The sequence below is a fragment of the Mesocricetus auratus genome, unplaced genomic scaffold (assembly GCF_017639785.1).
Source record: "Mesocricetus auratus isolate SY011 unplaced genomic scaffold, BCM_Maur_2.0 Super-Scaffold_100007, whole genome shotgun sequence".
Taxonomy (NCBI): domain Eukaryota; kingdom Metazoa; phylum Chordata; class Mammalia; order Rodentia; family Cricetidae; genus Mesocricetus; species Mesocricetus auratus.
In genome coordinates, this window is record NW_024429191.1 from 98,193,306 (window position 1) to 98,219,951 (window position 26,646).

Sequence of the window (26,646 nt, forward strand, 5' to 3'; positions counted from 1 at the left end):
AAATACTTGGTGGTTATCTCAGCACAGGCTGTCCCTTATACCAGTCTGTGAATGTGTTCTTGTATACATATGTGTGTGCCCATGTACACATGAGCATTTATGTCTTGAAACTCCTTTCCTATCATGGCTATCCAGAGTCTCCCACCTACCCTGGGTGGGGTAGGCTGCTGCTATCACAACCCCCAGAGCAGCTTTTATCACCCAGTCCTGTGGCATTAAAGTTGCCACTAGGGCCTAGCTAGGGCACCCTGCCTGGCTAGGACACCACCCTAATCTGGACCGTGAGAGTCGAGCTAAGCATATAACCTTTCCACAGGATAACTGAGTCTTTAGGGTGTGTCTTGTGTTGCAAGGATAAAGAAGCCCTGGCCCAAATCTTCCTGTGGGCACTCCTGATCCGCCCAGTTGTGCAGTGAGCACAGGGCTTAGGGTGGACCACAGATGGGTGCAGATGTGCTGAGATATCACATGCAGGCTGTGAGGACACAAGGACACTTCCTTTCTATGTCCCAGGCTTTACAGAACACTCAGAACCAGGTCTGGGCTCCTACTCCTCTAGGGTGAGTCAAGCTGGAATAGAAATTCCGGAATGAGCCTTGTAGGAAAGCTTCGAGAGCCTTTGCATCCCTGCTACCCGGGTAGAGATTGTCTTGGAGAGAGAAATAGCTGTCTGATCCAATTCCCTCTTCTTCCCCGTCCCTCCCCAGCCCTGGTGCGCTAGGGACAGTGCGCACCCAAGTGGCCGCTAGGAGCCAGTAGGCCGCACGTCACGGGGTCCAAACCTTGTTGTGGCAGCCCGGCAGCGTCTCCCTCCCTCCCCCGCCAACTGCAGGTTTCCTTCTGGTATCCAGGTCCCCTCCTCTGTGTCATCTCCCGGCATTCTGGTCCCCTAGTCTTCATGGAGCAGCTGTTGCGCGCCGAGCTGCGCACCAAGACACTGCGGGCCTTTGGGAGCTCCGGGGCTGGCTGCATCAGCGAAGGCCGTGCCTATGACACTGACACTGGCCCGGTGTTTGTCAAGGTCAACCGCAGGACGCAGGTGCGCTGAGGGGTGTGCAAGGATGAAGTCCGGGAAGTGGTGGGGGAACAAGACCCTACCCTGTCCGAGGGATCAGCACCTGCAGGCAGGCTTCCTCTTCGGACCGGAGGATTTGTCTTTACTGCATAATCACTTTCTTGCTTTTGCCTCCACGCACAGGCTTTAAATTTCTGTAGTTACTGACCGTGGAGGAGATGAGTCTTAGTTGTAAGCTGCATCTGCCCGTGTCTGGTCCTGCATTCTCCCAATAACATGGGGAAAGACAGGATTCCCAGGACCAGGGTAGCACTATCTTCCTCACGAGCTGTGATGTTACTAGGACCCTTTAGATATTCCTGTTTAAGAACATATGGAGCCAGGAATAGTGTCACCCATTTATAAGCATAGGACTTAGGAGGCTGAGGATGGTGAGTTTCAAGCCAGCCTGGGCTACATGAGGAGACCCTGACTCAAAACAAAAACAAGACAAAACTAGCAACAACGAAAGAATGCATGGGAAACTCTAAGACAGATGGAGAGTGTTAGCTAAAGGCCCTGAGAGAAAGTTGCTGATGGCACAGACTCGTGCTCTCCCCCTCCCCTGCTCTGGGGGTTTCCAGAGGTCCTATGCTCTGTGGGGAGTAGTTGTGGACCGTGGTTCTAGTAGGTATGCTGACTGTGGGGGAAGAGAGAATTCCAGAGCATCCCTTCTCATTAGAGATGGTGTCAGGAGTGGGATTATTCTGCATTCTCTGTAGTGTTGGCATCATTTGGAGGCTTACCCTGGAAGCATGGCTGGGGTTTGCAGATGCCCTCCTATCCAGGGTACTCTCAACACATGCCTCTTGATCCCAAGGGCAGGCTGGCAATTTGAGGATACCTGTCTGACTTTCCCCTTGGAAATTTGAATTAAAGGGGATAAATTATTTTCATGTGTGATAATAAGTGTTTTGGCTTCAAGTTTTTTTTATTAAAAAATATTCAATTGTTTTGCGTATATGCATGTATATGTCTGTTTGTGAGACCTCTGGCTTGCACATACGATGACATATATAGAAGTCAGTGGACAACTTTTTGGGAGTTGGTTTTCTCTTTCTGCCTTGTTTTGTGGCAAGGCTTCTCTTGTTTCTGCCCCCACACAGAATGTTCCAGGCTAGGTGGTCTCAAAGATTCTAGGTGACTATCCTGTCTCTACATTCCATCATGTAATGGGAAGGCTTGGATTACAGATGCACATGACCACATCTGGCTTTTTATGTGGACTCTGGGGATGAAAGTTTGGTCATCAGGCTTGTGTGATAAATGCTTTTACCCACAGAGTCATCTACTTTTTGGGGGGAGGCGGGTTTCTTTGTATTGTTTTGAAGGCTGTCCTGGAACTCACTCTGTAGACCAGGCTGGCCTCAAACTCACAGAGATCTGCCTGCCTCTGCCTCCCCAGTGCTGGGATTAAAGGTGTGCACCACCACTGTCCAGCGAGTCATCTACTTTTAATTAAAAAAAAACAAAAACAAAAACCTATGATTCTAGTTGGGTGGTGGTGCATGCCTTTAATCCCAGCACTCGGGAGACTGAGGCAGGCAGATCTCTGTGAGTTCGAGGTCAGCCAGGTCTTCAGAGTGAGTTCCAGGACAGCCAAGACTACACAGAGAAACTCTGTCTCAAAAAAACCAAACGAAACAAACAAACAACCCCCCTATGATTCTATTTATAGAAGAATTCACAAACCCCATGAATAAATGCACTGGGGTAGGAGGTTAGCTGTGGATTCCATTCAGTAGCAGAACATTTTTCTCGTATGCACAATCTCTGAGGCCCAGTCCCCAGCACAAATAAGTAAGTAAATAAACAAAATGCATGTTTTCACCAAGGTATAGTGGACAATAAGAAAGTTGCCTAAAAATAAATGGAGTATTTGTAGAAATAGTTTAGGAAACAGAAAGCCTCTGGGTGCCAGAAAAGGCCTTGGTGGGCAAGCAGGGTCTATGAGTCTAGTCCCTTGCTAGAACTGAGTCAGGCCCTACTGACCTCCCCACTCTGCCTTCTCTGACCCAAATATGAGCCCAGGTAATTTCTACCAATCCCAAGACTGCCTGTCCTTACTCAGAGGCAGGAAAGAAAGCAACTCCACAGAGGACTCAGGCCTAGGCTCAGACTTTTTGCTGACTCACACTGGACCATTTCGCCTATCGACCCTTGGCATTCCCCTGTGGCCAGTGCACCTTCCACAGCAAGGCCTCACAGTGCTGTATGGATCCTCCCATAGACCCCTTGAATTCTGGCCTCAGGCTTATCCTTTAGGCTCCTTCTTACCTGAAGGGGTCTCTTTTCCACCCTGGCCTTGAGGGGTGGATGTGAGGTTGTTTTTCAGTAATTGAAGGTACTAGGTCTTGTGGCCTGTGTCAAGGGCCATGAGTCCCTTGGTTTGGTTAGCAAGGCCCCGTTCCAATCCAGGTTTGCAGAGCTGACAGGGTTCTTGGCATTTGGATGCAGGCCCGGCAGATGTTTGAGGGAGAGATGGCAAGCCTGGAGGCCCTCGGCAGCACTGGCTTGGTGCGGGTACCTAAACCCATGAAGGTGATTGACCTGCCAGGGGGCGGGGCTGCCTTTGTGATGGAGTATTTGAAGATGAAAAGCCTGAGCAGGTGAGTACTCTTGTGTGTATGGGGAGAGGGAGGGCCATTTTCACACACGAAGGCACACAAGATGGGAAGAGGAAAAAATAGGGAGAGACTGATGTAAACACAGAGAGACAGGTACAGAAAGAGGGGGGAGGGAAGAGACACATGTACTCAGAAAGAGGCAGGGACAGACAGAAACAGACACAAGATACAGAGAAGCAGAAATAGAGAAGACGGACGAAACAGGGGGAGAGAGAGAGAAATGGGAGGGGGACACTAGGGACCAGTCTCAGCTGAGACAGAAAGTGACTGAGAGAAAGAGAGAGAAAGAACAATAGGGAACACTAGAAAGAACACTGCTGAACTTACATAACTCAGTCTAGTTGCCAGAGTCTTTTTTTTTTTTTAAGGTGTCACTATGTATCCCTGACTGGCCTTGGAACTCACTATGTAAACCAGGCTGGCTCCTCTGCCTTCCAAGGGCTAGGGTTAAAGGCATGTTCACCATGCCTGGCTGGCTGTCAGAGTCCTTTTTTTTTTTGTTTTTCAAGGCAGGGTTTCTCTGTATTGTTTTGGAGGCTGTCCTGGAACTCATTCTGTAGACCAGGCTGGCCTCGAACTCACAGAGATCCACCTGCCTCTGCCTCCCGAGTGCTGGGATTAAAGGCGTGTGCCACCAACACCCAGCTGTCAAGAGTCCATTTTAAAAGATTGATTTTTAACATATATACATATGTATATGTTTGTCTACATGTATGTGCACTAAGTACATTTCTGACGACTACAGAGGCTAGACAAGGGTGTTGGATTTCCTGGACTCGGAACTAAAGATGTTTCTGAGCTGCCATGCAGATACTAGGAACCTGAGTCTGATACTTAGTGCTCTGAACTGATGAGGCACCTCTTCAGCCACCTCTTCTTCCCGAAGTCCATCCTTTATTTATTTGGTTTTCTCTATTTGGACCTGAGATCTTGAAAGCAAAGCTTGTATTAATTCATCAACTTTTATAAGAGTAACAAAGCCAACTTGTCTTTCTCTATTAAATTAAAAAAAAAACCTTATTTTATGTGTTTTGCCTGCGTGTATGTCTGTGCATCACATTTGTATACTGTTCTCAGAAGTCAGAAAAGGGGTTTGAATCCCCTCAACCTGAAGTTACAGGAGGTATGAGCCATCATGTGGGTGCTGGGAATTGAACCCGGTTCCTCTGGAAGAGCAGAAGGTGCTCTTAACTGCTGAGCGGTCCCTCAACCCCCCCCATCCTCAATCCATTCTTAATCAAGACAGAGATAATTGCTGTTTTTTGTTTTTTTCCCCCCCTCCGGTTAGTTTAGCTTCAGTGAGGCTGCATAAAATAAGTGTATCCGAAAAAGTCCCTTGCTTTGTGCTATATAGTATGTTAATCCAGTTTGGACTGAGAGAGGCTCATCAATTATCTGGCATCTTAATTTTTTTTCTCCATTACAGTCATGCATGTTCATTGTATGAAACAAACTCTGGTAAAGAAGGCATCAACATTTTATCAACAGGGTGTTGCCACAGCTCATATCTCAGCATGTGACTGTGGTCCCAGGGTTTCTCTATATTTAGTTTGCATTTCTAAAAATTTAAATTTAGAGCTGAATGTTTTTTACTTACTGATTGAGGCTTTGTGCCCGATGACCAGGCCAGTGTCTGCTGAGATGCTACAGAAATTACCATAAGGGCTGTTACTTATTTTTTTTAATTTACACTGGGTTAACATTTCTCAAAGCAGAGCATACTGCGTAGCATTTGCCACATTAACTGCTACCCTTTCTTCTTTCTTTAGTCAGGCATCAAAGCTTGGGGACCAGATGGCAGATTTGCACCTTTACAATCAGAAGCTCAGGGAGAAGTCCAAGGCCAGGGAGAACACAGTGGGTAAGTTCAGTTCATTAAAAAACAAACAAAAAACCAAAAAACAAAACTTGGGCCTAGTCCATCAGCTACTTTAGATGAGTATTCATGGAGCTTCTGGGTAGCATTTCAGTAATGGGTTGAGTGGTATAGCATCTCCCTTTACAGTTCATCAAACAATTTTTTTTTTGGTTTTTCGAGACAGGGTTTCTCTGTATTGTTTTCGAGGCTGTCGGTCCAGCCTGGCCTCGAACTCACAGAGATCTGCCTGCCTCTGCCTCCCGAGTGTGTGTGTGTGTGTGTGTGTGTGTGTGTGTGTGTGTGTGTGTGTGTGTGTAGAGAGAGAGAGAGAGAGAGAGAGAGAGAGAGAGAGAGAGAGAGAGAGAGAGAGAGAGAGAGACATATATATAGGTACTTGCTGGGGCTAGACATCTGATTCCCTGGAGGTAGAATTGCGGGTAGTTGTACATTGTTTAACCTGGGTGCTGGGAAGAGCAGCAAGTGCTCTTAACTTTGGGGTCACCTCTCCAGCCCCAAGTACATTGTGAAAATGAGATGATTAAGTAATTTTAATGGAGCTGGTGAATGAGTAGATTTGACCTCTGACTAACCAGTCCCACAGTCTGTCCATTGGTCTAAGGTAGAAAAGTCCAGGCTAATCTATGTGCTGGCTAGTCACTTCCACCTAGTGAGCCCTCAGATTACCAGTGTTTGAACCATTTGTGTGGATGCGGCCAGGCCTGCAGGGCATTCTCCTGAGTTTCTGGTTCCCATGACAAATGAGTAGCTTAATGAGACCAAGATTTCTGTTGACAGGCTGTGGGGCTGAGGGTGCTGAGCCCCAGGGTGTGACCAAGTTCGGCTTCAACACAGTGACATGCTGTGGCTTCATCCCGCAGGTGAGTATCTGAGTGAGGGCATCCCTACTTGGTGATGATCATTCCTGAGGCTCCAGTGCTTGGCTGATAACCTTCCCTAAAGTGCCAGTGCTGGCCACTGGCCCCTTGTGTGCAACAGTGCCGGTTCTCCTGACACCAGAATACAGCACTCAACCATTATTTCTGAAGGCAGAGTGCAGGCGGTGACACCTATGATGGAAAGCAGATGGGCAGGCTACCTGAGCCAAGCTTGGAGGTAGTAGATACTGCAGTCGGCTGATCGGCATTCCAGGTTTGGGCAACAGTGATGCAAATGACATTTGTAGGAGGGTACTTGACTAGTTTAAGAGTCTGAAGAGGGTAGACTGGACAAGGCTAAAGATGAAGTCCTTATCATTCAGGTCCTTTTCCAGGGCTGTTAAAAATTATTGTATTTATTGAAATACAATTGAGAGGTAATTCATGCAACACAAAACTCTACTTTTTGTTTGTCTTTTCTTTTCTTTCTTTCTTTTTTTTTCAAGACAGTGTTTCTCTGTATTGTTTTGGAGGCTGTCCTGGAACTCGTTCTGTAGACCAGGTTGGCCTCAAACTCACAGAGATCCGCCTTCCTCTGCCTCCTGAGTTCTGGGATTAAAGGCATCAACCACCAACGCCTGGCTTGTTTGGCTTTTCAAGACAGGATTTCTCTGTATAACAGCCCTGGCTGTACTGGAACTTGCTCTGAAGACCAGGCTGGCCTCAAATTCACAGAGATCTACCTGCCTCCACTATGTCCAGCTAAATCTCTCCATTTTAAAGTGCATCATCCAATGGTTTTTAGTACAATCACAGTGTTAATGAAATTACCACTGCTATATTGTATCTGAGTTCTGACCAGGCCCTATTGCTTAGCCTCTGAGATCAGATGAGGTCAACTGTTTTCAGGTGATATGTCTATAGATTCATTATCATATCTCATTCCAGAATATTTTCATCACCCAATAGCAACGCCTTCCCTTAACCCCAGCCATCACAAATCTACTGTACAACTCTATGGTTTTGCCATTCTAGACATTTTGTGTTTGTAGCATTATACAGCATGTGACCTGTGTCCAGCTTCTTTCACTTACCAGTGTTTTCAAGGTTAAACCTCACTGTAGCATGTGCAAGAGTGTCATGCTTTATGGTTGGATGCAGCACGAATTCTAGTTGGTATTAATCATAAAAACCCAGAGATAGATAGTGGGGTTAAAGCTGAAGATCAGAGAAGCAAAGTGGCCAGTCACTAGAGAGTTCTCACCTCTACTAATGCTCAGATCAAAAGGGCAATCCTGTCCTCAGATTGCATCTCCAGACTGTCTCCAACACACCTCAGACTATCCTATGTTCCTTTCTCCTTCTGCCGTATATTCCTCTAGTGCTGGGATTAAAGGTGTGGGATCCCAAGTGCTGAGATCACCTTTGTGTGAGCTCTATTTCTCATTTAGACAGATTCAATCTTGTGTAGCTAAGGGCGGCCTTGAACTAACAGAGATCCATCTGCCTCTGTCTCCTGAGTCCTGGGATTAAAGGTGTGTGCCACTACTGCCTGGCCTCTATGGATAGCTAGTGTGGCTAGCTTTGAACTCTGGTCTTCAGGCAAGCTTTATTTGTTAGATCATGAACAAAATATCACCATAGTTGGATCATATTTTGGGCTGGAACTCGCCATTTTCCTGACATAGCCTCTCTATTGTTATTATAGATGTAAGCCATCATGCCTGGTTCCATCTATTTTTAAAAAGATTTATTTTTATTCATGTGGTATGTGAGCGAGAGAATGCATGACCACATGCACAGGAGGCCAGAGGATGGTGTCTGATTGCTTGGAACTGGAGTTACAAGTTGTTTTGAACGATCTGATGTGGACAATGTGAACTCAACTTTGGTTCCTTGGGAGAGCAGTATGTTCTGGTATCAGCTGAGCTGTGTCTCCAGTTTCCATTCTTTATGATTATGGCTAAATAACACTGTGGCCCCTTGAATCTTAGGCTTATCTCCTGGGCAGTCTACTTGCCCTACACCTACCTCAGAGAAGCCATTACTAGACCATATTTTGCTTTATTAAAGACAGAACACCTCTTGAATAAGAGCCATTCCAATTTAAGCCTGTTACTACTTGAAGGACCAACAATTTCAATTTTTTTTCTCTTCCTTGAAGCCTTCTCCAACTAGTTGGGCTACTGTAGACAATAGTTAAGCTCCCCCAGGCATGGGTTTGAAGTGAGTCTTAGTCGGGGATGACTTGCGGCAAGACTACACCCAATAAGCAGCTGTAATTCTAGGTCCTAAAAACAACTGTACACAGAAGCTTGTGAAAGACTCCCTAATCACAGCCATTTTCTGGTGTTATACACCTGGCTGGAGCTAGGGCCTAGCATGGCCTCTGTTATCATAGACAAGCATGGTCTGTTGTCTTGATTTACATGTTGAGTTTAAGGACTTCTTGGGGTTCTGGGTCTTCAAAGACTTGATGGATGAAGCAGTGTTTTTTCAAATGTTCATGAGTTGAGAGATGAAATAGTCTGTATATCTTGTGTATAAAGCAGATGAGAATGGAGCTGGTCAATCAAAAAGACAGAGGGTCTCTGAGTTTCCTTCAGACTCTGGGATCATAAATTAGCTGTGGTCTTGCCTGAAGAGCATCTGAGTCCAAGTCCACCCACAACAATATTGTTCTTTATATAGTGCCTCCAACCAGACCCAAGCTCCTAGGCATCCTACTCCCTAGCTGGACTGAGTGGGCTCTTGAGAGGTGTTGCAGTTATAGGTGGGAAACCCCTGAAAGTGTACTTCTTAGAACCTAGAGCAGTCAAATCCATTGTAACCACTAGTCCAGTTGGCCTGGGAATTTATGAGTTTTATTCTCTGCTAAGAACATTCCAAACATTTTGCCTGACTCCGCTTACCAGTTGCCACAATTGGTAAAGAATTAGGTGATATTACTGATCCATCTTAGAGAAGAAGAAACTGATGACTACTGAGACTAAGTAACATTCCCAGAGACTATGCAGATAATGAATGGATGAACCAGGATTTGACATATAGTCTGGCCTCAGAGATGGGCTCTAACCATTACACTGAGCTGCCCTTCTCAGTTTTTTTGCTCATGTGGAACCTGCCTTTAGTACCTCAGTAGGAAGGTCACATCTTTCTGTGGCCTTGGGAATATTGGCCCTAAATGACAAGACTGAACTTGCCAATGCTGGCCCAAAAGGAAATTGTGCCTTTTGTGACCTTGTTAACTTCTGGCAAGAGGAGAGCCCCCAGGAACTGGGATCCTTGACAGGTAAATATGGAATGGTGGAGTGCTGTGATGGTGGACCACAGTGCTTGGGAGCTTGCTGGCAGTGGGGAAGGATCTCTTGAGGTACACCTGACACTAGGGGGTAAACCCTAGGCTAAATGACTGAAGCACCCAAGAAAGACTCTAGGAAGAGGATGACTAGGACTATTTAGGCTGCCTCTCAGGTTCAGAATGCACCCCAAAAGCTCTGTGTTGGGGCTTTTCAGAGAAACTCTTGGAATAACCTTAGCTCGTGTCTATCTCCATGGAAGCCTAGGTGATACAAATTGCACCTATTTCAGGTGTACAGTTTGATAACTCGGGCAGCCAGTCACAAATTGCTCACTGCAGGTAAAAATGACCGACCCTTCCTCACATCCTTTACAACCTCTTCCTGTAACCCATCCCTGCTCCCGGGCCCCTGCAGGGCTACTTTCTGTCACTGCAGACTTGCTTGTGATTTGTGAAGTTTTATATAATCATACAGTATGTCCCCTGTTGGGGAAGTCTTATGTCAATAAAGCACTGTTGGGCCAATAGGAATCTAGATAGGTGGGACTAGGAGTCCAGGAGGACTCTGGGAAGGAGAAACACAAGAGAGTCAAGATGTAACGCCATGGGGTAGGAAGCCCGGAACTATTCTCTGGTAAGAGAAATACTTAGATTAACAATTATGGGGTAAATACTTAAGTCAGAGCTAGCCAGTAAGAAACAAACAAGGCCAACAGCTTCATAATTAATATAGCCTCCTGTGTGTTTATTTGGGACTGATGCGGCTCTAGAACCAGGCTGGCGGGAAGGCTTCTCTCAAGCAAAAAGCTTCTCTTTACAGTCCCCCTTCACTTTTTTTTCCAATCTGGCATATTTTACTTCATATAATCACATTGATATGAGTCCATGTCAAGTATTTTGGTATACATGAAATCACATGTGTCAAAAGTTGATTCCCCTGTATGGATAAACCATGATCTCTGTTTGCTTATCCATTCATCTGTTGATCGACGTCTGGGTTGTCCCTAGCGTGTTTTTGCAAATAGAGCTGCTATGAACCTTTGTGTACAAGTCATTGTGTACAAGTACTTTATCTTAGGTGAATACATGAGACCCAAGACAGGAAAGCCTGGGTTGCACAGTTAGGTTCTTACTTAAGTTTTATTTAACTGCCACATGGTGCTGAGAGTTGGCTAAGAGCACATACTACTCTTGCAGAGGACCTGAGTTTGGTTCACAGTCACCTGTCGCTTCAGCTTCAGGGGATCTGATGCCCTCTTCTGGCCTTTGCAGGTGGCATACTCTCACAGAGGTACATATACAGAAAATTTATTAAAATTATTAAAAACAACAATAAAAAGAAACTCCCCATGCTTCCAACGAGGTTGCACCAGTTTATATTCTCATAAACTCATATAAGAGTCCCAGTTTTTTTTCTACTCTTATCTATACTGGATATTTTCTGAAGTTGCTTTTAGTTGAAGCTATCACAGCTGGAGGAGGAAGTGTTCACTCTGAGATTCCGTCTTGTATTTCTATTACGAGTGACTTGGATGTGAATGAAGCATATGTAACATGCATGCAAATTCTGTATGTATTCTTACCCTTTCTCTTCTTTCCCTTTTTGCCTTTTTGAGGCAGGGTCTCACGTTACAATCCTATATGACTTGGAAGTTGCAATGTAGACCAGGCTGGCTTCGAGCTTCCTGTGATCCTCCTACCTGAGCCTCCAGAGTGCTGAGGTTACAGGTATGCATCACTATGCCTGGCAAAAGCCAATTATTATTATTGTTATTATTATTATTATTAAGTTGAGCCAGATTATGCTATAAGCCTGTAATCCCAGAACTTTGGGAGGTGGAGGCAGAAGAATTATCCATTCATAGGTATACTTGGCTACATAGTGACTTCAAGGTTCAATTCTTGGCCCCCCATACCTCTTTTTAGGGGCTGGGGAGATGGTTTGATTGATCAAGTACTTGTCATACAGGCACGAGGGCTTCGTTTCAGATCCCTAGCACTACTGTAAAAATACTGGGCACAGTGTCATGTACCTGTAATCGCATATATTGTAGTCACAGTACCGGCCTCTTGTTGCTCAGGTGAATGAATGGCAGGATGACTGGCCAACCTTTTTCACTCAACACCGGCTCCAAGCACAGCTGAACCTCATTGAAAAGGACTATGCTGATCGGGAGACACAAGAACTATGGTCAAGACTACAGGTGGGCATACACTTCCCTCGAAATAGGCTGTCTCTTACGTGCCTACCACATGGATGTAAGGTCCTCTTCGGACTGAGTCGGAGTAGGGTACACTGATGCTAGAGCGGTCAAGTTGTAGCTACCACTTTCTTACCCTGTAGGTGGGTGGAGGGATGGGACGTCTAGACCCCTGGCTCCCGGACTTCATTCATTTTATTTGCCCACTCTTAACCTCATTGTTTTCCTCTGCCAAAGAACCATATGTGCCACCCTTAGTGAAGATGTGTGTTCCTGCATGGCTTGTTTCAAAATATAACTCCAATATATTAGAAATATAATTCATCTACCAGTCTAGGGCAATGGTTCTCAACCTGTGGGTTGTGGCCCCTGGGATTCAAAAGACCCTTGCACAGGAGTCACATATCACATATCTTGCATACCAGGGATATACAATTCGTAACAGTAGCAAAATTACTGTTATGAAGTAGCAACAAAATAATTTCATGTTTGGCAGTCACCACAATATGAGGAACTGTATTAAATGGTTGAAGCATTAGGAAGGTTGAGAACCTCTGGTCTAGGGTGAACATGCATCAAAGAAATGTTATTTAACAGAAGGATGCAAGTACATATATCCAATAAAATAAAAACACAGTTCAGAGGGTAGGCACAAAACTAGTTCATATATTCTACAGCATAGAACTAACCTCTGAGATTTTTTTCTGTAAAGCTTTTGGACTCACTTGGCAGTGCCCAGAAAGCTAGGCAAAGTTGCATTCTGGAATCACGTGAGCCTTTTCATTGAACCTGACAGGTTACTTGGTTGGACTCTGGATGAATCCATGGCTCTCTACACTATTTCCAAGCTCTGGATAATGAGTCCATGGGTCTTTATTTTTGTTTTGTTTTATTTTTCAAGATAGACTTTCTTTGTGTAGTCCCAGCTGTCCTGGAACTCGCTCTGTAGACCAGACTGGCTTTGAACTCACAGAGATCCACCTGCCTCTGCCTCCTGAGTGCTGGAATTAAAGGATCTTTGAGTCCCATATTTGCACTAATTTCTCTTCTAGGTGAAGATCCCGGATCTGTTTTCTGGTATAGAGATTGTCCCTGCTCTGCTCCATGGGGACCTCTGGTCTGGAAATGTGGCTGAGGATGACCAGGGACCCATTATTTATGATCCAGCTTCCTTCTATGGCCATTCTGAATTTGAACTGGCAATTGCACTGATGTTTGGGGGGTTCCCCAGATCCTTCTTCACTGCCTACCACCGGAAGATCCCGAAGGCTCCTGGGTTTGACAAGCGCCTAATGCTGTACCAGCTCTTTAACTACCTAAACCATTGGAACCACTTTGGAAGGGAGTATAGAAGCCCATCCCTGGGAATGATGAGGAAGCTGCTCAGGTAGCAGAGGGCTGGGATCTAACAAAAGGTCACAATGGGCCCCTAACTGGACTGATTTTGGGTTGTCCTCCAACAAGTTCATCAAGAGGCTGTGAGGCTGTGGCACTGCTAGCTCAGGCTGATACTAACACCGCAGCATCACTGTTCATGGCAAGTTCCCACCTCAGCAGCTGCAGCCTCAAGTACCACAGCTGGGAAGGGGAAGAAGGACCACCCTCCCAGGGTGTTAGTATTCAGGCATGTGTACTGGCCTGTCCTTGGGGTTCTGACAGGATATGCCCTCAGGTGCAGCCACTAAGAGCACCACCTGTGCACATTCACTATAAGTTCCTTTTGAAAGAGTCCCGCCCATCTCCCAACCTCTTTCCCTGCCTCCCTCCCTTTTTCCCTCCCTCCTTCTTTCCATCCCTCCCTCCCTCCCTCCCCACCACTCTGTCCTCCTCTCTGCCCCCTTTCTTGCCTCTTCCAATAAACCTCCTATGTGAGTCCTGTTGTATGGGGTGACTTCTCTTCGTGGTGTTTATAAAATGACAACACATGGCTCTGGTCATTCAGTTGCAATCGTCACCAGACCCTCTCCAGCACCTCCCTGTTTTCTATTTTATTAGACATTATTTTGTGTGTATGTATGTTCAAATGTGTGTGTATAGGTTATATACACCTTGTGGTTTTCTTCTTCCACTATGTGGGTACCAAACTTGTTGGTTATCCACAACATATCTGAGAAGACTGCTCTGATATGGATTTAAGCCAATAGAAAGTCTTTGTTAGCTAGCCAGCGACTATAGTGGGTGTCTGGAATCCCAGCATAGCATTGGGTCTTTCTCAGGGTAAGATTTTAAGCACAAAAAACATATCCTGGTTTGAGATATTTCAGTTAACAAGGACAGTTAGTCAGAAGTGGAGCTAAAGAAGCCCAAGAGCAACATTAGTACATTTCGAGACTTTCCTGGAACTGTGGATTTTGATGGATTAGGTATTTGTTTTCAGTTCGGCTGGTGGGTGCTGTCTACACGCTGAGTTTTATAGCCTGAATGGTACTTCCATCATGGAATCAGTTGTGCTAAGGTGTGTGTGTGTGTGTGTGTGTGTGTGTGTGTGTGTGTGTGTGGGATGTGGGGGTATGTATTTTGCTATGAAAGTTTGGGGCTCTGTTTACACACTCAAGTCCTGAGACTTAGTGCAGGAGACTTTACCCACTAAGCTATCTCATCGCTCCAGCACCCCACTTTCCAGTGAGGTGTGTTATGTTGGTGAGCGCAGGACCAGCAGTGTGCAGCTAACATCTCTTGTCAGGGCTGCCGTGGGTGGCCAGCATGGTTCTGATGTTTAAGACGTCATCTCAAAAGCCTCTATCCTGGAACACCACCCCTGTCCCAAACCCCCATTGCCTCCTACACGCTTACAGCATACCGCCACCGTGCAGGCGCTCACCACATTCTCACCTCCTGCGTTTAGACACCGCCCCCCACCTCCAGTCCTTTCTACTTAGTATTTTTGCATTGTCTACACTAGCTCAAAACTCCCCGGTTGTGTCCCAATCTTAAATTCAGCCCTTTCCTAAACCTCCTTGTCCAGAAGTTCCATCCCCTGCCTCGCCTCCAATCATCCAAAACCATTCCTCGCCCAACTTCGCGAAAGGCTCATACCTGCCAATTCCTCAGGCCACACTCTCTATGGTCCCCATCCCTGCCGGGCTTCACCCACTCCCGGTTGAGGCTGGAGAACACTGGTGGCTTCGTTTTCCTGGTGCCGCCCAGCACTCGCGCACACAGTTTGCGCACTGAGCCGACTTCGCGCGAGCTGTTTTGTCGGCTGGCGCGCCCTGTAGTGGGGGTCGAAGGTCTCGGGGCGGAGCTGGCAGCTCTCAGGGGCTCCTCCTTTCTCTCCCACTTACCGGTATGGTTCTGACCGAAGCTGCTGCCGGGATGGTCCCGAGCAATGAGCCGGCTGTGAGCGCCGCCGAGGAGGAGATGGAGGATGATGTGATTTCCAGCGGCGCCGCCCTGGAAGCCTTCAGCGAGAGTGCGGAGACCCGCGCGCTGCTCGGCAGCTTGCCTGCGGTGCATGGCGAGCGCGCGGCCCGGGAGATGGCGGAGGAGCGATTCCGCGGTGCGGGCAGGGCCCCCTAGTTGCTATCCTGCAGTCATTGCTGCTGGGAGGAAGGGATCTGGGGAGCCGTACCTCCTGCCTGCCCTGGGGTGTTCAGGAACTAGCAGAGCACACCTGGGGCTTCTCTGTGAGGAGGGAGGAAATGAGCAGAATTGCCGAGAGCAAAAGTGGCAAGCCAAGAGGGGCGGTCTGGCTTGGGGCGTGTGCTCCTATGGGTTAGGGTTAGGGTTAAGCGCCAAGTTTAACTAGTGTCTCGGCTGCAGGCAGGGCAGGAGGGTGGACAGTGCCATTAGGTTTCTCTGGTGGATCTAAATTCTCCACGTTTAGGTAGGCCTTTACAGTCGTTTATAATGAATACTGTCTGTCATAGCTTTTGTCAACTTAACACAAACCTAGACTACCTCGCGAGAAATCACGTTATTGCCACCAACACATTGGCTGGTAGGCATGTCTATGCAGATGAAGGAGGACCCAGCCCAATGTGGGCTTGTACCATCCCCGGGCCGGGCCGAGTCTGGGGTGGATAAGAAAGATAGCTGAACTTGAGCCTGGGATCAAGTCAGAGAGCAACAATCCTACAGTTCCTGCTGCTTCTGCTTAAATTCATTCCTTAACTTCCCTCAGTTACTGGCTGTGTAAGCCAAGTTAACCCTTTCGTCCTCAAGTTGATTTTGGTCAGTTTTATCATAGGAACGGAAAGCAATCTAGGGCAGTGTCCAAATGAACCCTTTGATACTTAAAGTTTTGTGCTTGAGCCGAGTCATCTTTGTGGATTCCTTAGCTAAGGAAATTCTCTCCACAAGGCCTTCCTTGGTTCGGAGTGACGGGGGCTCTAGTTTTAGGGAAAGGCAGGGTGGTGGGCATAGTGGAGGGGTAGGTGAGAATTGCAGAGGCAGAGAAATCACTGGACTGAGGAGAAGCAGAGTAAGTTGCTGGTAGGGATGGAAAGCAGGTGGCCAGGATTAGGGAGGTTGTGAAATCACTGGTTTGAAGATTGGTGGGATGGGAGGGCACCATGCTTAGCAGAGGTGCACTTGGGAGGCACAGGCAGGTGGATCTCTGTGAGTTCGAGGCCAGCCCGGTCTACAGAGTATTGAAGATGTGGAAGGGTGTCTGTCTGACAAGGGGAAGTGGGGTTGTGGAGCGTGAAGAAAGGGGTGGAGGAAGAAAACCAGTTAGGGCATCAGAAGATGTGTGAGAAGAGGATCCAAGAGAAAGGTGTGGTCACCCTGGTCCCCAGGAACCTGACAGGTGTCTGGCAGCATCTGTCAGCATGAAGAGGTCAGGTGTATCTCTGGAAGTTACAAAGGCTGGGAAGAGGGAGGCTGTCTCGTGAGTTGCTGAGCCAATAGGGCAAGTTTGTAAGGGCATCTGGTTTGATGTTCATGTCACTTTCCTTTTAGTAATTATGGACAAATACCAGGAGCAGCCTCACCTGCTGGACCCACACCTTGGTAAGCATAGAAGCTGGTGATTTTGACGGTTCAATATCAGACCACCATGAAGGCCTTGTATGTCCTGCTGGCACCCCTGTGGGCTACCAACAGAAGGTGTCAGATGAAGTGTCCCTAGAACTGTCTTTTTTTCTTTTTGTCTGCCATTTGGCTTTATGGATCTGTGATAATGAATAGCTGGAAGTTCCGTTACCAGTCTAGATTGTGTGCAGATGTGTCTAAGCTACTTTCTGATTGTTGCTATCTAAAGAATACGTCTTTTCTCCTTATGTGTGCTTTAGTTTGTTATATGAACAGCTGTTATCTTCCTGGTAACTGTCATGTAGGATCATGTGTTTTACAAAGGTCCCATTTTACCTACACAGTAGTTGATGATGTCATCTGTCATCTCCATTTTACAGATAGAAACAATGAGGCTTGGTCTCATGTGTTTAGTATAAGGAGATTGTTGCACAGGGTTATCCTCTGAGCTAAACAGCCATCATCTGTGGAGTTCAGCTGTGTATACTTGCAGAAGATTATCCCAACTGGGCTACACCCTCTCATATGGAGGCAGAAAGGGTCAGTAGACCCTTATTTGAGTACGCTGGCTCTATGCCACCTGTTGTATCCAATGTTATCCTAATTGCAGGTGGCCTTAGGGAGGGCCTAGACTCTAGGTTATGAACCTGTGTGTCTTGACCCTCATAGGAGTCATATATCAGATACTCTGAATATCAGATAATTATATTGTGATTCTTAACAGTAAAATTACGGTTATGAAGTAACAGTGAATTAATTTTATGGTTGGGGGGTCACCACAACATAAGGAACTGTATTAAAGGGTTGCTGTATTAGGAAGGTTGAGAACCACACACACACACACACACACACACACACACATATAAGTATGTATAATGTATATATATTATTCTCTAGATATTATATACTGTTCTCTATACATATGTACTCTAGACCCTAGAGTATATAGGTCAGGTAAGACTAGAGGAGGGAGACTCCCATCTATGTGGCTATGGGAAAGTTATCATCCCTGCTGGGTAAAGACTTTTTTTGGCTGGCACCCTCATCCATGTTCTGTAAAAAAGCCCATTATATACTTATGGGTTTCCTAGATTCATCTTTGTTCTTGGGATCTTACAGGAGGGGTAGATATTGCTTACATCTACCCCTAGGAAGGAATTTTTATTTGCTTTTCATCGCTTTCATTATATTTGAACCCATTTCATATTAATTACTTTTTTGTTTGGATCTTTTCTTCTGTTTTGAAACAGAGTCTTGCAGTGTAGCTCTGGCTGGCCTTAAATTCATGGCAGTTTTGCAGCCTCAACCTCTCAAGTACTAGGATTACAGATGTGAACCACTACTTCTGGCTTGGTTTTTCTTTTTTGAGGTAGGGTCTTGCTATATAACCCTGCCTGGTTTCTAGCACTCTTGCTAATTTTTTTTTTTTTTTGGTCTTGTTCTATTTTTTTCCATGTGTGCAAGAATGTGTGTGATCCAACTGATTTAGTCACACAGTCCCCGTGGAAGGTCAGTTATCCTAAGCTACACTGTATTATACAAATGGGGAAATTGAAACACAGGTCTGAGGGGTTAATTAGCTTGTTCCATGCCACACAGTTGATGAGACTGCAGGCAGGATTTAAATACCTCCTCTTCTGAGCCTCTTGAAGATGGGTCTTTGAAGGGACCAGTTGCAGGCAAGTGGTTGATGTCAGGCTGAAGGACTGGCTATGCTGAGAGTGGCAGAATAGTGGGTGTTCTGGTCCTCATCTGATGCCTTTGGATTCCTAGTTGTCCCCATGGAACAGATGTAGGCACTGTCCATGACGTGAAAGGAACTGTTAGACCTCTTCTGGTGACAGCTTTGGACCTGTAACTCTGCCCTTATTGCCAGACCCTCTATGCTGTGGATCCCAGAGTGATGCTTATTGTGTGCCATCAGTGTTTTATTTTATCATTTATCTATCTAACTTGTATATCTATGTATCTATCATCTCTGTATGTATGTATGTATGTATCTGTCATCTATATCTACTCATCTATCTATGTATCTAATCTGTCTATCTATTATCTATCTGTCTGTCTGTCTGTCTGTCTGTCTGTCTGTCTGTCTAATTTATCTAGAGACAGGGTTTCTCTATGTAGCTCTGGCTGGCCTGGAACCCACAGAGATCCACCTGCCTCTGCCTCCCAAGTGCTGGGGTTTTAATTCACCACTGCTGGTGGTGCTTAATGTGCTTTGATTGTACATTGTCTTCTGGGAAATAGAAATAGGTCCCTTTTTGATGAAGATGATGATGCTTGCTTGTTTTGATTTTTTCCTGTGCAGGGCACATTTTGTGACTCCATTTTTGCCTTTTGATGTTATGTGTGGTGTGTTATCCAATAAGGGTTAATTGAGTTGGAATCAGTCTCTTTCCTTCCTTCCTTCCTTCCTTCCTTCCTTCCTTCCTTCCTTTCTTTCTTTCTTTTTTTTTTTTTTGTCTTTTGTTTCTGAGACAGGGTTTCATTGTATGACTTAGACCAACTTTGAACTTCTGATCTTCCTGGCTTAGCCTGGTGCTAAGATTGTAGGCTTCTGCAACCAAGCTCAGTCTCTTCCTTTCTGTTTGATCTTTGGTAGTAGGCCCAGAATCTAGCAGTCCTTCCCCCTTGTGATATATAATTTTTTAATATAATTTTTATTTCTACGTACATGTGCGTGTGTCAGTTCTTGCAATTGCAGACAGTTGTTAGCTATTCAATGTAGGTATGAAGAAAGCATAGGAGCCCTTGCTGCTGGAGTTACAGATGGGGTGAGCCACCATGTTGATGCTGGGGATCAAACCCTGATCTTTCAGAAGAGCAGCAGGTAGTGCTCTTAACTGCTGAGTCATCTCTTCAGGCCCTCTTTTTTTTTTAAGATTTTATTTTTAATTATGTGTCTGTATGTGAATATGTGCAGGTACCTGTGGAGGCTTGAAAGCCTGGAGCTGGAGTTGCGGGGGAACCAAATTCTAGTCTCTGAAAGAGCAGTAGGTGCTCTTACTGCCATCTCTCAAGATGACACTCAAATGTTTTTTTAAAGAAGTAAAAAATGGGACTGGGCATGATAGTGCACCCCTTTAGTACAAGCAGAGGCAGAGGAAGGCAGATCTCTGAGTTCAAAGACAGTGTGATCTACATAGGGAATTTCAGGTTAGCCAACACTATGTGGCGAGATCATATCTTCAAAAAACCAACCAACAAACAAACTCTAACCAAACAACCAAAAAAACCAAAACCAAAACCAAAAAAGCCCCACAGAGCATGAAACAACAACAAAAAGAAATAGAAAGTGAGGAACACTATAATTTTTGTGTATTTATCCTTTAAAATATGGCCTTTTGACTCATGATGACAGTGCTAGGTCTCCAAGACCACCTCATGTCCATGGTGCCCTAGGAAGACTTACAGGACATAACACAGAGTCTTGCTTGTGCTGAGAATGTGGTTGGTGGTGTATAAGGGTCTATTTTATCACTGGATTGGTAGGGAGGCCAGTAGGATGGTCAGTGGAGTATGGGTGGAGCTCTTACATTACATGGCTGTCAGCTAACAGCCTGTTAGATTCTCTTCTTCCCTCTGTGCCCTGCCTTGCGTTAACCTTGTACTGGGTTCCGATCGTGGCCTTTGTACAGTCAGGAGAAGGCTGTGCCCTGCATGACCCTCATCTTCCTCCTTTTTTTTTCTGTCTCACTGCATTAGTGCAACCTAACCTGCTGGTGCCATCTGTAAAACATGGTATCAGATACCAATTTTAGATATTTTCTCTGTGTTTTAAAAATAGGATTGAGTGTTAAGGTGAGTACTGCTTTTTTTCAGAGATGGCTGAGATGGACATGTACTTCTTTACTGTATTGATACTTTGTTAAATAGGCTTGCTAATATGGAATAAAACCATTTTCTTTTGCCTGTTGATGTTTACTTTAAGGTAAGTATTTCATATCTGTTTTTCCCTAGAGTGGATGATGAACTCATTGTTGGACCTAGTACAGGATGAGGCTTCTCCGCCTGCCCTCATGCATCTGGCTTTTAAATTTCTCTATGTTATCACCAAGGTAACATTTGTACAGCACTATAGAGTGGACAGATACTTTATCATCTAATTGCTCTAGAAGTTAATCCCTTAAATGTTATTTCTTGGGGAACATGGTTCTTCAGCACAAGTTGTGGGTTTTCATTCTCTATTTAGTATGTTTTGGGTCTTGATGATCTTAGGTTCTTTAGGTAGATTAGGAAAAAGCAGAAAAGCTCGATGGAAATATAAGTGCTTCCCCCCCACCCCCAGCCTCCCCAACAGGGTCTCAACTATGTAGCTCTGACTGCCCTGAAGCTTACTATGTAGACCAGACTGGCCTTGAACTCAGAGATCCATCTGCCTCTGCCTCCTGAGTGCCGAGGTTAAAAGTGTGTTCACTACACTCAGCAATAGAAGTTGTTTGTTTACCTTAGTATGGGGAGTCTTATGCTGTAGCTCTGGGGAAGAAGGTCTGGAGCTGATGGTCTGCTTTCTCTGCAAGTTTTCTGGTGATGCCCATATGCTGGCCCCAGACTTAGAGACCTGGTAATGACTTGAAGTAATTTTTGTTCAGGGAAAACATGTTCAAGCATTCCAACTGTAGCAGGGTGAGGCCTTTGGCTGTTAAGATAACACTGCATGTCTTATAGAAGTGTTGGTGGGGCCTTTTGAGGTGCATCAGAACTTCGTTTTCATAAATGTCGAAGAGTAATCTCTGAACAGGGTAGAAGCAGAAGTTTTTAGTTTGTAACATACTTACATCTCTGATGCACACAATATGATTTGTTAGCCAAACTGGAACAGAACATATTTAATAAATAATAAATAAATATAGCTTTCTTGTCCCTTTGGTCTTGCTGAGTTGTGTCACTGGAATATGATACAATTCTTCAATCATGGGGGGCATAGAAGATGGTTCTTGATAAAAGTATCAAGATAACTTTGCTGTTCTTTCTGTTTTCTGATTATATAGGATAGTCTATCTTCTTTATATTCTGATGTCTTTTTATTTGGCAGGTTCGTGGATATAAAGTATTTCTGCGTCTATTTCCTCATGAAGTAGCTGATGTTCAGTCTGTGTTAGATATGTTCACAGGTCAGAATCCTAAAGACCATAAGGTGAGTCCTTCTCAAGCCCTCCCTGCCAGCTCTACTGTCTCTGGCAGCTCTACCTTCCAACTTTCATTGGTTTTATCTTAGGCTGTTTAAAAGAATTTCTTCTGCTTCTTTCACTTCTACGCATGTTGCTTTAAGTTATTCTCTTAGAATTTATCCTTTATAAAGCAAAGAGTATGCCTTTTACCTCAGTATGACTGTGCTAGGTCTCCAAGACCATCACAGTTCCAAGGTGCCCTAGGAAGACTTAAAGACGTTGCACAGTGTTGTGCTTATAGTGAGGGTAGGGTTGATGGTATCTAAGGGCCTGTGGTAGACACCAGGTTGGTGGGAACGCCAATAGGATGGCCAGTGGAGTGTGGTTGGATGTTGTTCTCTCTCTCTTTAATTATTATAGGTTCTTGTTATGTAGCCCAGACTAATCTAGAACTTTCTGTGCGGTATGGGTTGGCTTTGAACTTGAGTTCCTCATGACTCAGCCTCCTGAATGCTGGGATTACATGTGAGTGGGTACCAATATGCCTGATGGCTTTTTCTTTTCTTTACATTTCTTTTTGAGATCAGGTCTTACTATTTAGCCTTAGTGTTAGAGTCTTCTATACTGGAATCATTCTGACTGTGATTTAACTCCTTAGACATGGGAAACACGCTACATGCTTTTATTGTGGCTCTCTGTGACCTGCTTGATCCCTTTTGATTTTTCACGCTTTGATGGGAATCTCCCCACTCAATCTGGAGAAACACGAATACCCATAATGGACCGTATTCTGCAAATAGCAAAGGTAACCATTATGATACAGACTTTAACAGTTAATTGTACACTTGTTCATGCTTATGTTGTCTTGAAATGAGTTTAGTTAGATAAACTTTTGGTGTATATATTTATATTTGCTATTTGCTTTGACTAACATTACTGCTATCAGTAATAACTCAGCTTGCTTTGGGTAAAATTCTACCTCAACTTACTTTGAAATTGTGACAAGTTATGTGGAGATTAGATGCCTGGCTTTGCTTTCTGAATCCTCAGGAAAGCTTTAATAAATCATAAATTATATATTACTGTAATAGTTTAGGGAAACTATTCATTTTGCATTTAATTTTGAATATTGTGTAAGTACTACATAATTGTAGGACATCTAGAAAATAAAGAAAAGAATACTAAATTGGAATTTGTCAAATTCTTGCAGTCCTATTTGGTGGTCAGCGATAAGGCTCGAGATGCAGCTGCTGTCCTTGTGTCCAAGTAAGTCTTGTTGGCTGTGTGGTGCTGTTGACTGAGATGTGAGTTTGAGGTCAGCCTGGCCTGCAGAGCAAGTTCCAGGACAGGCTTCAAGCTACACAGAGAAACCCTGTCTCAAAAAAAAAAAAAAAAAAAAAAAAAGCACTGGCTGTTCTTCTAGAGGACCTGGGTTCAATTCCCAGCACCCACATGGTGACTCACAATTGTGTGTAATTCGGTTCCGACACCCTCACACAGACATACATGCAGGAAAACACTATAAAAAAAAAAAGAAATGAAAATTTAAAAACCATTAAAAATATACTTGGAGAATTTCATACAATAGGGTTTGATCATATTTACTCCTTTATTTATTGATGCATTTTATTATTTATTTATTTATTTATTTATTTATTTGTTTGTTTGTTTTTTCTGAGACATTGTTTCTCTGTATTGCTGTGGAGCTTGTAGACCAGGCCGACCTTGAACTCACAGAGATCCGCCTGCCTCCGCCTCCTTAGTGCTGGGATTAAAGGCGTGCGCCACCAACGCCTGGGTTGATCATATTTACTCCTTACTTCTCTCCCTAGCTTCTCCCAACTTCACCCATTCCTTGCTACTGTTATGTGACACTATTCCTGGGGAGACCTGAACAAGTGTCTACTCACTTCAGATAGGAAGCTAATAATGACAGGTCAAAGGTATGGATGCCTCCGAAGTCCAACTTGTTAATTAGTAAGTTTTATTGTGGTTACTTACAGGAATATGGGTGAGGGTTTACTTATAGAAACAGAGACAACTCAAACACAGCTTCGTCCCCAAAGCCCACTCCAGCATAGTTGACAGCTCAAGAAACTTAGAGCACACTGCATAATCTGTAGGCAGTTCAACAGGTTGGAAACTGTGTTTTCCAGGAAACTTAGTTGGCCCGAGCTCTTCCAGGTAGCTTGCTTGTCTAAGAATGTTTTATGTATGCTTGGGGTGGGAGGGCCTCAATGAATCTGGTCAGTTTCAGGACTTCCTGAGCTTTAAGGAGTGTTATGTAGGATGGACTCACCTTCCTTTAGAACTTGTTGTTTTACTTCCTTAACATTTTGTGCCCTTTTCTTGTTTTAGATTTAATCTTCTTTTTTAAAAAAGGTTTATTTAATTGGTATTTCATGTGTATAGGTGTTTTGCATGCATCTGTGTCTTTATACCCTGAGTGTGCATTGCTTGTGGTCATCAGAAGAAAGTGTTGAATTCTATGGAATTAGAGTTATATATAATTGTGACCCACCATGTGGGTTCTGGGAATGGAACCCTGGGTTCTTTGAAGAGCAGCCGGTGCTCTTAACTTCTGAGCCATCTCTCCAGCCCCAACATTCTGTGTCTTGATATATATGGTTTTATCTGGGAGGAAATTGATACAGAAAACCTACTCTCCCACAGTTTGTAACCTATGTAGGCCAATTTGTGTGTTGCCCATATATTCATGGGTATGGGGTAATCCACTGGAGCATGGTCAACCTTTCAGGGTCCACATCCTTAAAGAGAACTGATTTTTCCCTCCTCCAGAAGCTATCAGCTGTCTATATAGGTCCTCAGTTGGGTGTTGGTACTCACGAGCCCCTTCCCCCTTCATGGTATAATGTTGACTGGCTTGATTTGTGCAGGTTGTGTGCAGGCAATTAAGTAGCTACTGTGAGTTCATGAGTGGTCATGTCCTGTCCAGAAGACAAATACGTGTGAGCGCGTTTGTGGTTGGTGTGTGTGTGTGTGTGTGTGTGTGTGTGTGTGATATAGCTATCCCACCTGTGACTGAGCATTCCATTGATGCTTATTCTCTGCACTTTGACAGCTGTGAGTTTCTGTATTAACCACCATTCACTGCACGGAGAAACTTCTCTGATGAGGTCTGAGAGCTGCCCTAAAAATATGGGTAAAGAGATATGAATTTAGAAGGCAGTTTGATAATATGTACACTTAGTAGGATAATAGTAGTAGGTTCATCCCTGGGCCCTGTGAACTCCCTAACCATCAGTTCTTCACATTTACAATACCAGGCATGTGTTTCGTCTTGTGGATTGGGTCTTAAATCCAATCAGAAAGCAGTTGGTTATACTTATAAATAATTCATGTCTCTATTATACCTCTGGGCATATCTTGCTATTCTGCTCAGTGTTATAGTTTACTGTGGTGATACATTGTTTATGATCAGAGTGCAAAGCTAGCCACACTAGTTAGCCATAGAGGCCAGGCAGTGGTGGCACACACCTTTAATCCCAGCACTTGGGACATAAAGGCAGACAGATCTCTGTTAGTTCAAGGCCATCCTGAGCTATATGAAATTGATCAGCCTAAAAGAGAAACAGAGCTCACACAAAGGTGATCCCAGCACTTGGAGTGCCATGCCTTTAATCCCAACAGTAAGGAGGTGGAGACAGGAGTGATATGGCTGGGAGAGAGGAATATAAGGCAGGAGGAGATGAGAGAGATGCAGTCTGAGGAACAGTTCAGTCTAAGCAGTCTGAGGAGGCAGTCTGAGGACGGGATCACCCCTTTGGTCTGAGCATTGGGAGAGATGAGAACTCTCTAGAGACTGGACGATTTGCTCCTCTGATCTTCAGCTTTAACCCCTATAGTTGACTCTGAGTTATTGTTTGTCGCGCCCACCTCAACCAGCAAGGAAGACGCAACACTCGGACTCTTCTCCAAGCAGTTTATTCAGAAACCTTGATGAACAATCTTCTTCTCCTTCTCCTTTTTGGGGAAAGCCAGCCCACAGCTTATATGGCCTAGGCATAGCCAACCCCAGCACGTCACTTGGCGACAGCAGATAGGTCCACATACGAGGAAGCAAGCCTGATATCCAGCCTTGACCAAATAAGGAGTTGTTTATCACAGAGAGCACTCACCGTCGGGAGGGTGGTAGGTGAAAGCCCGCACCATCTTTAATGTGCGGCACGTTGCAGCTCTCTACAATTGTTATTAAGAATGATTAGAATTTGTGCTACAGTTTACAGGGTTCAAGGCTGGGTAAGATTGTTGGTGGCTCTCCCACCTGCCCTCAGCCACCTACATAGTAACTTTGAGTACTATAGAAGCTATCCAGCAGTGAGGAAACTTCCTGGCCAGTATTGTTGGGGTACCCCGAATTGAGGAGGGTCCCCAGGCTGGATTTGTCACCCCAAGAATCAAGAGTCCACGCGCCAATTGATGCAACACGCAAGAGGCTTTAATTAGGCATCTGCAGATGGGCCTCTCGGTCAGCTTTTAGACCGATTGGCCCCGAGGTTCAGTTACAATCAGCTTTTAAAGACAAAAACCACAAGCTTTTGGGAGGGGTCCTTATCTCGTGACGGGGGAAGGGGGTACGTGACTCCTGTCCCTGGGAAGTAGATGTCCTTCATATCAAACC

At 44.9% G+C, this 26,646-nt stretch overlaps 2 protein-coding genes across 2 annotated transcripts in view; both read left to right on the forward strand.

Moving 5' to 3' along the window:
• Positions 1–747: 747 nt before the first annotated feature.
• Positions 748–13,768, forward strand: Fn3k (fructosamine 3 kinase). Its single transcript, XM_040750233.1, has 6 exons — positions 748–1,039; positions 3,512–3,663; positions 5,451–5,542; positions 6,335–6,417; positions 11,797–11,919; positions 12,969–13,768. Exons 1-6 carry the CDS (start codon positions 899–901, stop codon positions 13,305–13,307), a joined length of 930 nt encoding a protein of 309 aa, XP_040606167.1. The 5' UTR covers positions 748–898; the 3' UTR covers positions 13,308–13,768.
• A 1,393-nt stretch (positions 13,769–15,161) lies between these two features.
• The window catches only part of Tbcd (tubulin folding cofactor D), a 149,072-nt gene continuing 137,587 nt past the window's right edge, over positions 15,162–26,646 (forward strand). Inside the window, exons 1-6 of the mRNA XM_040750229.1 lie at positions 15,162–15,415; positions 16,819–16,869; positions 20,854–20,951; positions 21,929–22,030; positions 22,663–22,809; positions 23,215–23,270. Coding sequence (XP_040606163.1) covers positions 15,205–15,415; positions 16,819–16,869; positions 20,854–20,951; positions 21,929–22,030; positions 22,663–22,809; positions 23,215–23,270 — 665 coding nt within the window. The 5' untranslated portion in view covers positions 15,162–15,204. The remainder of the gene's footprint in view (positions 15,416–16,818; positions 16,870–20,853; positions 20,952–21,928; positions 22,031–22,662; positions 22,810–23,214; positions 23,271–26,646) is intronic.

Coding starts and splice junctions, on each gene's coding strand:
- Fn3k (XM_040750233.1), top strand. CDS start 899: ATGGAGCAGCTGTTGCGCGCCGAGCTGCGCACCAAGACACTGCGGGCC. Junction 1,040..3,511: donor AGGTCAACCGCAGGACGCAG/GTGCGCTGAGGG, acceptor ATTTGGATGCAG/GCCCGGCAGATGTTTGAGGG. Junction 6,418..11,796: donor GCTGTGGCTTCATCCCGCAG/GTGAGTATCTGA, acceptor CTTGTTGCTCAG/GTGAATGAATGGCAGGATGA.